General features: G+C 38.1%; 3 protein-coding genes across 3 annotated transcripts; all 3 read right to left on the reverse strand.

The window, feature by feature from the left end:
* Window positions 1-1,376: 1,376 nt before the first annotated feature.
* Window positions 1,377-2,684, reverse strand: LOC114742690 (uncharacterized). The gene is made up of 4 exons (XM_028930919.1): window positions 2,528-2,684; window positions 1,947-2,066; window positions 1,770-1,850; window positions 1,377-1,495 (listed from the first exon to the last, which is right to left on the reverse strand). Exons 1-4 carry the CDS (start codon window positions 2,571-2,573, stop codon window positions 1,377-1,379), a joined length of 366 nt encoding a protein of 121 aa, XP_028786752.1. The 5' UTR covers window positions 2,574-2,684.
* A 419-nt stretch (window positions 2,685-3,103) lies between these two features.
* On the reverse strand, window positions 3,104-4,036 carry LOC114742691 (B3 domain-containing protein Os01g0905400-like). The gene is made up of 2 exons (XM_028930920.1): window positions 3,870-4,036; window positions 3,104-3,403 (listed from the first exon to the last, which is right to left on the reverse strand). The coding sequence occupies exons 1-2, from the start codon at window positions 3,993-3,995 to the stop codon at window positions 3,104-3,106; spliced, it is 426 nt and encodes a 141-aa protein (XP_028786753.1). The 5' UTR covers window positions 3,996-4,036.
* Window positions 4,037-6,415: 2,379 nt separating this feature from the next.
* LOC114742685 (ribonuclease TUDOR 1) lies at window positions 6,416-13,319 on the reverse strand. Its single transcript, XM_028930914.1, has 17 exons — window positions 13,132-13,319; window positions 12,415-12,581; window positions 12,190-12,264; window positions 11,979-12,092; window positions 11,784-11,888; window positions 11,039-11,245; window positions 10,742-10,951; window positions 10,553-10,660; window positions 9,866-10,036; window positions 9,587-9,784; window positions 9,147-9,509; window positions 8,835-9,065; window positions 8,575-8,763; window positions 8,420-8,497; window positions 8,146-8,340; window positions 7,172-7,549; window positions 6,416-6,912 (listed from the first exon to the last, which is right to left on the reverse strand). Exons 2-17 carry the CDS (start codon window positions 12,559-12,561, stop codon window positions 6,724-6,726), a joined length of 2,958 nt encoding a protein of 985 aa, XP_028786747.1. The 5' UTR covers window positions 12,562-12,581; window positions 13,132-13,319; the 3' UTR covers window positions 6,416-6,723.

Below are 13,319 nucleotides of genomic sequence, written 5' to 3' on the forward strand. Positions count from 1 at the left end.
GTAGTATAAATTTAACTTAAATTAATTATTTACTTTTTGTTGTACTTGTATGTTTTCATAAACTTTAGATGCTATCTTAATTTTTGGGTGGAACTATGAAAATTACTAGGAAATCTTTAAAAAAATATTATCAAAAAGTTTAATAACAAATATTAGTCTGAACCTGTGGATTGTTATTAGTTTTTATTCTGAAATTTATCATTACTTATGTTTTATTTGTCAATGATTTTAAGAAAATTAAATCCTCTGATTGTAATTCTCCCAAATTTTTAATGCCTGTTATTCTGGGATGCTTCTTTTTAGTTATTTGAGTAAATTGTGTACATATATGCAAAAAATTGTAAATGATTCATATCATACATTTATTTTCTTAAAAGATTAAAAAAAGAACGAAAATTGAGAAATCATATCTGGTCACGCAGAGATGGAGAGGCTTATTGTCACAAGTCCCGGGGCGACTGGACCAAACCCCAACCGCGGCGGCTGATTGGAGGAACGAACTAACTTGATGATGATAAGTTATATAGAGATTCATAAGCTGTACTATCTATAAGCGATTAATAACATGATTTTTTTTTATATATACGTATTATTAAAGTGTATAACAAATTAAGAATATTATTTTCCAAGCTTCATAAAATGCAAGAAGCCTACGATTCAATTGTGAAGAATACACCAATTATTTCCAAATTCCAACCAAGGAGGAAACCTTATTCTGCTTGCGGGGCATTCCCAGTTAGTAACCTTAAGTGACATGAGGTTCATTTAAGCTGACAAATTAATGACCTGTTTAGAATAACTTATAAGTAGCTTTTCAATTATAATTTACGGAATACGAAGTAAATATGTAAGAAAAAGTTATCTCGACTTATATAAAATTTGTTTATAATTATTTCAATTGTGATAGCAAACAAGACCTAAAACACGCATTTCATTAGGCATTCATAGAACAGCTACCCACAACTTGGAAGTACCAACCATGTTTTTGTGAGATACTGCTTTCTGAAACCTGTATAGCTTGTTTCTTCCCGAATTATGATCAGAACTAATGTAATGGAGCAGCAAGACTTCAAGGGAAAGGTTGATGAGTAGTATTAAAGATGAAGAAATGATCAAGAGATGGAGATTGATTATTATTGATACCCAAAAAAAAAAAAAGGAAATTGAGGGATTGGGAGAGATTCTCTGTCTTGTACATACACACAACTCACAAACAGACCCATATACATAGCACAAGTTTGAACCTGTAACACAAAACATGGTATTTTTGCCCTATCTACAGCAACCAAAAAGATACACAATGACTCCTCTTTGCCCAAAAGTGCACATATGTCCTGGTTATATTACTTACATCCACTTGTGCAGATTTCTTAAGTTCAATGGCTTATGGTAAAGGATCGGGCCTTTGTCTCCTCCCAGGATCCTGAACGAGCATCCCCAGTCACATTGTCTTTACCCTCTATCTCTGACATGAACGCAGGCATGTGGGCATATCCTGCAGAAATGAGAATCACATGAATATCAGAATTCACCTCTTATTCTGGCTCCGGCCAGACTGATCACAAAACTTCCAAGATTATATGCATTCACATTTCTTCCCTAAGTCATGATATGCATACACACATACTCTTAATTTCGTCATGCAGTTTAAAATTACTGTACAGTTGATACAGTTAAACCAAGATGGCTGGAGTTTTGAGTGACAACCATAGTCAGAAGGTTCAGCTTTCACTGAACTGAAATTGCTGCCTTGATCTCCAATAATTGACCGGATTTTATCATGTGACTGCACATATCTGAAGTCATGTCCAGGAGCTCTTTTTGAAACATTCTCTCCATTTCCACTGTAACTGTAGATAGAAAGATTAATTAATCCAAGGCATATGTAAATGACATTAGTGTCCAATCCGAATATCTAGGCGCATGCAGTGAGAAGAAACACATACCATTGCACATAGGAGCAGCATCCAGGGACACATGCAACCCAGCGATCATCTCTTTGGTATCCTCACAATTGCCAGCGTGCAAAGGATATTCATCTTTCGATATCAATAATTGCTTGGTCTCTGATAAAGAGACCAAAAAGGAAGGGGAAAAAATCAATATACAGAATGTAAGATATGTGATGAATATATCCCAAGAAAACTTTAAAACTTGCAATTTGTATAAAGCAAGCTTTGCTATTCAAGGTACGGTTGAATTTTGTCCTGAAAGTTTTCACGTAAAAGTTGTATCCGAAATTTTTTTAAAAAAAAAATCAATAACACCTGGTAGTATTTATTAAAAAAAAAAAAAGAGCAATATTGCCCCTAACCATTACAGGAATTAACTGTTAATGTTAATTTTTTAATGATTAGGCAAATTTGCTCTTTTTTTAACACTTTCTTTTAATTTAAAAAAAAAACTTTTGGATATTCACACCTCGTACTTAAAACTCCCGAGGCAAAATTATATCTTAACCCTTATTGATATCTTAATACCACAGTTTGTGGAAGACAAAATGAAGCTACTCCAGTGACTGTGTTACCTGAGTTCTCAGCAAATTGGCACTTTTGGTCTTCCCAGTTGGGCATGATGAGATTGTTTACTCTGGTTTCTTCATGTTGCACGGTACATGGGATCAAAAGATGCTCAGGAATCTTGGCTCCACAAGGATGTAATGTACTCCTGTCTAACTCTTCAAGAAATGACTTCTTTTTGTTACTTCAACTTCAAACGGATCTTGATTTGCTCCATTATTAACCATCATCTCTTCAAGCAAAGGATCTTGGTATAGATGTTTGTAACAACTATTTCATTGCTGCCTGTATTTTGCCGGTCCTGTGAGCACCTGAATTGTTCAATATTTCATACCTGACATCAAACATAGGACTCCTGTTCTCTCTTCTTTCTTTTCTCTAATGTCTTGGTCTTTCAAGTAACAAGGATCTTCAAAGGTTTTGTCTTGGTACAAAGATTGGATCCTCTTTTCTGAGGTTTTCTCTTCGTTAATTTCTGCACTGTTTGCTCCAACAACCTCGTCCTGGCTTTGCACTTTTTTCGGCATCTGACTCCGAGGATAATAAAACCTTGTCTGTTTAACAATTCCTCGCTAGCATCAAGGTCAATTCTGATCTTTTTTCTCTTCTTCTGCTTCCCTCCGCCCGGGAAAATCAACCTTTTCACACCCAGATTTATCAAAAATCTCAACAACAAAGTGTGATCTTCCCATGTAATGGAACACCAAAAAGTGTCCAACTTCAAGCCCATGATCCAACGAAAAAGCATTCCATCCCTCGTGAAAAGCATAAGAATTATCCACAACTGATATTTGTACCGTCCATCGTTGTCCACTCGAATCCTCAACAATGGCTTCTTCGTCAACCAGGGTTGACGCTGTGCGACCAAATTTAGGAGGCAGATACTGCGAGCATGTTCAAAGAACAAATACACATGATATCCTCAAAAATCAGAAAAGCAGAAGAAAATTAAATCGATGGGGCAGAATGTGGACGATTAGAATTCCTTCCACTACCAGGTAATTTTAATCAATGTTCCTAACTTCACAGTAAGAACTACTTTACTTGGACATGTTACAGAAGCAGAAGAGGCATATCAAATCAAATATACAACATGATGGTTCTTTACAACATGAGTTTAAACAAAGTTTAAATTATAAACTACAGATCAAAGCAATGATTGTGTGCGCAATTGTGATAACATCAAGAGGACAAAGCAACAAACCCAAAAGTTAAGGTAGATATTTTGGTTACTATAGCTTAAAGATGAGCCTGAACCTAAATCATAACGTCTGGCATTGAAGGAATAATGTTTAACAAAACGAGAGGAAGTATATCAAGAGAGAATGTTGGTGGAAGAAGTAATGGTACCAAAACTTGAGAAAAATCGGGGCCAATCATGACCTTGAAGAAGGAAGAAGGTACATTTGACGATTTTTTTCTCTTTCTCTGAATCGGAAGGCACTTCTGGGCACAGGCCTCACACAATTTTCTCATCTACGCTTGCTTGTGCTCCAGGCAAATGTCAGCAACTCGCTTGTGTGCCAAAAAGAAAACCAAAAAAAAAAAAAGAAATGAGGGGAGAAATTAAAACAGGAGAAAAACATAGGCATCCGCATTGCTTTTTTGTCAACCACAAAACCTTAGTTTTGAGTTTAATGATCAGCAAGTTCTGGCTGGAGAGCGTGAACATAAGTAGTTTTCCTTCTAGACTCCGGCCGATGACCGGAAGACGAAGTCCGGAAGACAAAAGAACCTTGAAGGTTAGTTTTCTTCGATGGCCATTGATAGAAATACAACACACGCTGGGATTAATCACAGTGCCTTGAGAGAGATAGGACTGTGATGGGTGTCTATTGGCCGTGGAAACTGAAGGGACTGGATCTCTTTTGTGTTGATATTGAACAAAAGCTTGTATGGCATGCCTGCCAGCGTTAAATCACATCAGAATCTCTGTCGGCCAAGGTGCCAATAAGATACTAGATTGACTGTCTTTGTAGGTTATGCTTTTCATAAGGTACGGCACTGGAATCCGGATTCATCGTCATCATGATCCTCACATTTTCCAACACTAGCAGTTCAATTTTTAACATAACAAATAGATACATTTCAGAAGAAAAAAGAATACACTATGTAAATTAAAAAAACTAAATAAATTATTTTAAAATACTTTTTTTAAAAATTAATTTATTTAATTTATTAATATATAATTTAATAATATACATAAGCATTTTAGAATTGAAAGATATTATCTACCATATACTAATTAAGTACTTTGTTTAATTTTTTTTCATTTAGTCTCGTTAAGTTTTATATTAAAGACAGAAAATGTACTATGTACGTATACCACTTTTTTGTTTGGGGCCAGCATCAGCATATTCTTTTTTGGACCAGCATTTGCATATACTCTAAATTTGAACTATCTACGACATATGAAAAAAATTACTTTGGGCTGACTATTGTTGTTGACATATTAAGATAGCCCTTTCCAAAAGCCTACATGACGTCTTTTTAGAGTTAAAAAAAAAAAGCTAAGTTACTTTTATGAAAAATATACTTTTATTTTTAAAAAAAAGGGTTTTAAATAACCGAACGCATAAATGGCCCAAATGCCCTTCCAACAACGACTAGTTGGCAAAAACACACACCGCCAAGCGAAGAATTTTCACACTCGGCATAGGTATAAATGAGATTTTGTAAAAGAAAATCAATAAATCACACTATTTTACGATGACCAATGTGATAAAAGCCCGCATCTTAATATAGCAGCGTTAATGCAAGTGTCACAGGAAAGGCATAGTGAAATTTTTATTTTTAGTTTTTTTTGCCTGAATATCTCCATTTCATTTAATCAAGAGAAGAAACAAGTCTCACGTGCAAGCAAAATGAAACAAAGAAAGAAATAAAGCTGTCAAAATGAACTAAAGACATGCAAAACACCAGTAACTATCCTAGATCAATGTTAACCCCATGAGCATCATGATGCAAAATTTTCAAAAGAGGAGCGGGTGGTCTTCAAACCCAATCATCTAGGAATGACCCATCCAGCATAGCCTTAGCAAGCCAATCAGCAGCAGCATTAGCTTCTCTAGGAATCCATTTAACCACATGGTTCCTAAACATTTTTCTTGATTTCAAGATATTATCAAGGATAGCAACACATCTTTAGTCTGGAAGCTCTTGTTGAGTATTAATACAGTTGACAAGAATCTGATTGTCTGACTCAAATTGCACGTCATCAATTTGATTTTCAGTTGAGTACTCCATTGCATCGTTAGAGCAATTCCTTCTGCCATTAGTGCAAAATCAGCAGCAGTAACCATAGCTCTTCCAGCAAGCAACATTCCGTTTGAGTCTCTAACCAAGAAAATAGAGGCAGCCAACTTGTTTTCTAAGCTAAAGACACAATCAGAATTGATCTTCAGGGTATTTCCAACAGGAGGGGTCCACTTCATATCAGGAAAAGGCATAGGTGAAATACCTGTAGTGGTTTAAGGAAATCTTATTAGAAGTGGATTGCGAATAATTAGGCGTCATGACATTTTTGCCATTATGAAGATTTTTATCAACACCATGCATCCGAATATTTGTAACTTTTTGCGGTTGCATCACATAGGGATAGGATTGCTCTGCAATCTGCAGTGCACGTCAGAAACAAAAAGGTTGAAGGACAAGAGACATGCCTCGGATACGCGCAGAAGCAAAAGCTACAGATGAAGCCTGAAATGTGAATTGCCAATCTTTTATTCTGCTATTTGCCCAACAAAGAGGTATCTCTCCTACTACCGCCTCAAGGGTAACACATGCTTTGTTGAAGAAGATGAACATTTTGCATATGAACCATTTCCATGACAATTTCTAATTATGACCAATTTTAATGAGAAGGTCGGCAAAACCCATGATAACGGCTTTGTAAAGATCAAGAAACACAAGCATGCACAATTTTTAACTGAAACTTCGTCTCTAGAATCCCCCATGGTAACAATGAACTTTGCCGCATGTACCTTATTATGACATTATAGAAAAAATTGTCCCCCTCAACCTAACAAACAAAATTTTAAAATATAAAAATAAAAACAGAGGCAAAACAAAACTAAGGTTCACGCACCGCATTTCCCTTCCCCTCGCTAACCCGAAAGCATAATGTTCATATGGCCTATACCTCCACTCATTTTCTCTCAAAGACGGTCTATCTCATAAATTAGCTCCCATCCTTAAATTACATTCATTTTCGACCACCAGCCTTTCTTGGCGGAGGAACACCGTCTTCGTCATCTGACTGGATGTCTCCGTACTGCCATATTCCACGCCTGCCAGTTCGTGCTTCTTGCTGAAACATCTCCAAATTATCAAGGGCAAGCTGTCTTTCTTTTCTGTCCCACCTATTTCTTTTCTCAATCCTAGCAAGTCCTTCCTGGAAGTCCCACAGAAAGAAATCAAAGTTCAGAAGATTGGATTTTGCATGTTTAGGGTATGCGCACACTTTTTTTTTTGGGGGGGGGGGGGGGAGCCCTCTGAAAACCGCCTAGACTAGCTCAGGCGACAGGAGTAAATTGAGATGTGGCCATATCAAAGGTTTAAATCTTTCTTGATCTAATGGCATTTGGGACAAAAAGAAAAAAGAAAAAAAGAAAAGGCTCTAAAAGCTAAAGAATTAGCTACAAGAAAAAAACCTGAAGCATGGAAGCATTAATGCTGATCTCAGCATCTGCAGCGACAAGAGTTACACCAAGAATTGTGCCAGTTCCCTGTCCTTTCACTTTTCCTCCTGAGGTATCTTTTTCCTCAACCTTGGCCATGAACTCTTTCCCGCTGTTTAAAGTCATCTCACTCAGATATTCAGCAGCTTCTTGACCAAAATCATCCTCCAAGTTTGGAACCTTTATGTATGCAAGGCTGCACAATTGAGCAAGACCAGGGGCAGCAGACACAGATGAATCAACAGGCCGTAATTGACTGTAAGTTACTTCTTCTTGATTTCCATAATCAATATAGAATACTTCAAATTTGTCCTTAGGAGATTCAACGGGTCCTCGAGGAGCATTGACAACCTACAATGCTCAATTTTAGATACTCAGGATGAGGAACCAAAGAATTACAAGTTTCAATTGTAAATGCCATGTATTAAACAGGGAAAAATAAGAAAAAGGTATGTGGCATATAGAATTTCACAAGCAAAAGACAGTTTAGTGGGAGGTGATCACAATAAAGGAGATGAAGCAATGCACAAAATATTTGACACCCAGTGGCGTTACCACATAGGCAATTAAATTGCAGAAGGCTATTGCACAAGGTTCTCTCAAGAGAGCTTGTGTTTAAGAGTTCGCCTCATGGTGTAATCTACTACTCTAATTAATCCAGGAATCATTACACTCAGCCAGCAAGTAAAAAGACTGCAGGTTGAAATCAGATTGAATAAGATGAAAGCCACCCTAGTTCTATTAAATGGTATTAAAATAGCATCTTAAGCAAGGGAAAAAAATAAAAGCAGATACAGGACGAAGAAAATTATGTTTTATAGAGGAACTGGAATACAGTGACTCAACCATCAGGAGATATTTACCCCCAAATACAATCCCTATTTAATTGTCGAAATTTTTTCAGCATGAGCTTGCATACATAGCAAAGGTTTTAGGCTACAACTCACCATTGCCCGGTACCAAGAATTGTCTGCCAGAAAATGACAAAGGACTATGTCACCCTTCTTGGGATTGAAAGTACCAATCACAGGAGGTTCATGAAGGTTTAGAGAAGCAAGTTGTTGCTGAATGGATGCTATCTTTTGATCACCAACTGACTGTACATAGAATTTACCACCTCCCAAGATTTCGGTAACCACAACCTGACAGTTCATAGAAATAAGATAAGTAATTCACATTTTCAAACATAAGGATCACTAATGAAAAGTGTATCCAAAGCACCTTGAGCACTTCTTGCTGCTTGTTTTCAACAGCGGCACCATTGGACACTTCCTCCCCCTCAACATAGTTCTCCCAAATCTGCAAAACAATTCATCTTAGAATATTTAAAAGAGGGGGAGAAAACAGTAATAAGACCATAATAGTTCCTTTCTTACTTTCAGCTTTTGCCTCTTGGCAGATTGTTCAGCTTGCTCAAGAAGGTGAAAATCAGGAATTCTGTCACTGCCAAAGGAGGTTTGTAGTCTTGCTAGACCAGCTTCAAGAAGTACAGCTCCCATATTGGTCCTTGACTCCCATAAGGATCCCAAGAAAGTTCCAGTTCTATCAACGGTTTCCACTTCAATCTGCACAGAATGCATATTGTATAAAGAAAGCAAAAATGAAGTAATATTAAATTCACAGAGAACTTGATTACCTCAACATCTCTCTGCATAATCTTTCGTCTCATTAGTGCAATTGCTTCATCAGAATGCGGCTCATCACGACCTGGACATCTGACTCCAGAAAATGAAAAGGCAATGCTGCAAGTTTCTTTAGGAATCAACAGCTTGAAACGATGTCCACTGAGGACATATTCCACAACAGCAGGAATTTTTCTACTTCGGTGCAGGAAAGGTAAGAAATCTCTGGCTTTCTTTGCTGATGCCTAAGGGGGGAAAATGTTTAAAGTTATATTTTATAACCTTGAAAGTAGAAAAAAATTTAGGATAACCATCATAATTCTCACTATGGTCAAGTCAGTTATATGCATGACTGGAGGATCCTTGGCAGAATGGATTCCTTTCTTTCCAGAAATGGCACGTGATTCAGCAGCAAGTAGAGCATCATAGTAGTTTGATCTCTCCTCAAAGTCACGATGTCTAATGACAGTCCCAAAACCACGAGCAACCACCAACTCCGCAATATTTACCCCAGTTTGCTGAGCTCCGGCAGGAGGAGCTGATGATGGGGCATCATCACCCTCCACCTTCACAGGAGACACTAGGAATACAGATCCAAAATCCATTACTCTGGAATCTGCAGCCCCTGATGAAGCTGTAGATCCATCTGCTGGGCCAACCTTCCTAGAATACTCCATTTGAACATTCACCTGGAAACAAGAGTGATCAATATAAATGAGTTTTCCCCATTACGATCAAAATAAAGCATCACAACTTGTTTTCATACTTGACGGCCAATGAGGCGTGTTCTTAAAAACTCCTTTGCCTCACGGGCATAAGGAGCTGGCCTTTCATCTCGACGAGGATTGCCTATCTTTGGACACCTGATACTTGACAGGTTGACTCGCCGCTCAGCTAGTGGACTTCCATATGGGATGGAATCATCAGCAACAATTATGCAATCCCCACTTACAACCTCTACCACCTGAAAAGGTCAACTTAAAATATTATAGGATGACGTCACCAATTGATTATTTGTCATGAGGATATGTTTGGACGAGTTTACCTTTCCTGTAAAATTCTGATCATGAATCGCTTTTGAATTTGTAGCTGGTGGTACATAATTTGTCCAAATCCTTAACCTGCTCTTCTTTGCCTGAAGCTCCGCACTCTTCAACCTCCTCTTTGCATCTTCTTCCATCATATTTGCACTCCATTCAACATATTTAGCAAAGCCCTGCATTATAGAATAAAAGAAAGTGATATTCTCAGAATACCTTCTATTCGCCAAAATATATACAGATGATATTTCAGTCAAGCAGAAGAATACATCAGCACCAGAGCGCATATAAATCATAGAGGTTGGCAGGAAAAAAAGAGTACATAAATCATAGAGGCTTAAAGCACTCTTAAATAAATCCATCAGAGTAAATGCAAACCCAGTAGGAACAGCAAGCATAATGTGTCCCTTTTAAATCCAATGGTCAGCACATGCTTAGAAACCAAAAAATATATAGTTCCTTCAGTAATCCGTCATGCCCATTATTCAGAGTTTAAGCACTGGTATGTCCCTTCAAAGGACCCCACCAAAATTAATTACATATTTAAGTAGCTAGAAGCATGATAGAGTTTCCATAAACCAACCAAAAAGGTGTGCTGCAGAAGCAGATTATCATATAAAACCTCAAGTAAAATAAGAATTGACCAAACAAAATAAATTATGGTAATATCATTACTCAAATGAAGTACATACATTTTCCACAAGCTCCAATGCTAGGTCCTTAGCTGATTCACCATCAGGATAATACACTGAACCAATCAAATTGCTGAACTTATCAACACCTTCCAGGACAATGCGAACCTATATATGCCCACATAAAATTCAGAAAATTTGCACAAATTCACAAAGAAATATATTATCTTATAGAAGCAGGCCACTCACATCTCGGTTCAAGACTCGCATCTCAGTGAAAAATTTAGCATCTGGTGCAAAAGGATCAGCAGAAGTTTCTGCAGACGCTGAAACTGCAAGTCTTTGGGCAGATGTAAGTGGAGCTTGAGATTCTCCAGGAACATCTCCATTAGTTTCATCAGCTACCAGCTCTGTTTCAACAACCGTTTCAGTTGCTGCTCTCCTTCCCATTTGTGGAGCCTAATTCAGATTGAAGATACAAATACGTATATGATTAACATGCACAAAAGATTTGCAGTAACAGTGAAAGCATTGTACAAAACTTGCCTGAATACCAGCCATGAAAACTTGGACAAACTGAAACCCTGGAAGTAAATACACACGAAGGGTACTGCCATCACGAACTTGCTCAACAATTCCTTCCATGGGTCGGCCCTTGTTCTCAGCTAACAAGCCCATGGCATCCAAGTTGCTAGGGTCACCAATGGCGGAAGGGGGTAGATTTCTGATAGATAAATCAGCAGCACCAGGAACCTGCAATCAGCCACAAAATCAAATATAGCGTACACATGGCATACTGCTCTAAATTCAACAAATATTGATGCTATGAATTCACTATTTTCTGTCCCATCCTGGAATCATCCTGTATGGTTATATAAAATGTGTAATAGATCAGGACTTTCATGAAATAGGATGGGTGACAAATCAAAAGGTAATCCATAATCAGATCTTTCAAGGTAGGAAACATTTGAATACTCATTTTCACAATTTGTATATGAATTGATGCACATAACATCCAACGAAACAACTTTTGGATAGGGTCAGCAGGGTAAACGCGCTCTACACCAGCAAAGAGTCTTGACATAATCCAGGGAAATTATAAGCAGACAAATTTGCCAAGAAAACAAGGGGTAGACATCCAAGGATGATATGCTAGACAACTAACTTTGAAAGATGGGAAAATTGGGGGTTAAAAATAACCTCTATCTGCATTCAATAACCCAAAATAATACCATTTATACTAGTTAACTATCTGCTGAACAAATCCATAAAGGGAAATTCGGAAACAAACCTTGCTCCACCGACCAAGGCCTTCTTGTTTAGCATGTTCCTCCAGTCGCAACAATTCTGTTAGGTAAGGGCTCACTTCTGCTTTCTGTTGTCCTTGCTCTCTTACCTGCATCAACAGGATAACAATTATTCAATTCAGAAACGGACGAATAATTTAAACATGGAAAATCTGGACGGAAGCTCATATTTTTCCCACCTTGGCCCAGCCTCCCCCAACAACCAGCATTGCAACATTTTTGTCACCGAGAAAAACAGTGCCAAAGTCCCGATTAATGGTTGGCACATTGTAGTCAACTCTAAAAGTCACTTCCTGGTTAAAGAATACATCAAGTCAGACTTAACATGCATTATGTCGAGGAAATGCCACCGAATCAGCCAACCACGACAATAATTTCTATGTTGCGCACCTTCCCTATGCAGAGTTTCCTCAGAAACTCTCTACTTTCCCATGCAAATGGCTCATCTACACCACCTCTACGTGCCTAGCAAAGAATTACATAAATCAGTACTCAGTCTTGCACGGCTTTTAAGTTTGAATGTCCAACTTCACACAGAACATCCATCAAAAGTAACTGTCGGCAACTTCATATACACAGAACAGAGTCAAGAAAATGCCAGCTTGAAAACCATACCAGACGAGGAGCAATCAGGGATGACAAAGTGATGGACTTTTCAGGCAGAGGACCAGGCTTGCTGCTGGCCATGGCCATAATGACCAAGCAGTCCCCTGAAGGAACAGCTTTCACCCTTCCCCTGTACCATCCCGTGGCTGCTGCCATTTCAACAGCTACCGAATGATCTGCAACCAAGCGAACAAAAAGATTCGGAACATTACCTCTAAAATTAAAAAGACGAAACTTTCAAGATATAACATAATATATAGGCTTATACAGACGTTTATATTTCTATCCAAGCACAGATATAGATAAAGGCAGTCACCCCATAAGAAAATCGAAGAAATCAACCTGGACGATGCAGCAACTAAGAAGGTGTTAATTCTACATATTTTGCTAGGAAAGGAACACTTAGATCCACAACAATAGACCCGGAAACATCACAAATCACCACAGGCATTGACAAGCCTCAGAGATTGAATGCGGCAGACTGGTGCATGACACTATCGGGATCCGATCATCACCCATCACAAAAACCCATAGACATGCCAAATCACGAATGTTTGTTATGAAACAGAGCAAGAATATGAAATTTGAATCCGTTAATTCTCCGCAACAAAATGCAATTCAAAGCCCAAAAACAACTAAGATAGTAAACTGGAGCGCATGCAGAGGTACAGATTGAATATTAACAAAGAGATCTATAACAATGGATGGCTAGAAGAGGAGCTATACCTTAAATCAGAGAGGTGCAGAGGAATTTGGCTCTCCCTGGTCACTTCGGATCTATCGAAGCAACGTAACGCGGATCGAATGCGAAGTACAATTGGAATCACAATCTCTGCTTTTCAACAAATGATGAACAGAAAAGAGATCCCAAGCTCGATACGGCCAAATCCGGGCGGCGGATCAGTGAGAGAACC

Source organism: Neltuma alba, unplaced genomic scaffold (genome assembly GCF_004799145.2).
Source record: "Neltuma alba isolate B1F8T4 unplaced genomic scaffold, ASM479914v2 tig00003860_pilon, whole genome shotgun sequence".
In the NCBI taxonomy this organism is placed as follows: Eukaryota; Viridiplantae; Streptophyta; class Magnoliopsida; order Fabales; family Fabaceae; genus Neltuma; species Neltuma alba.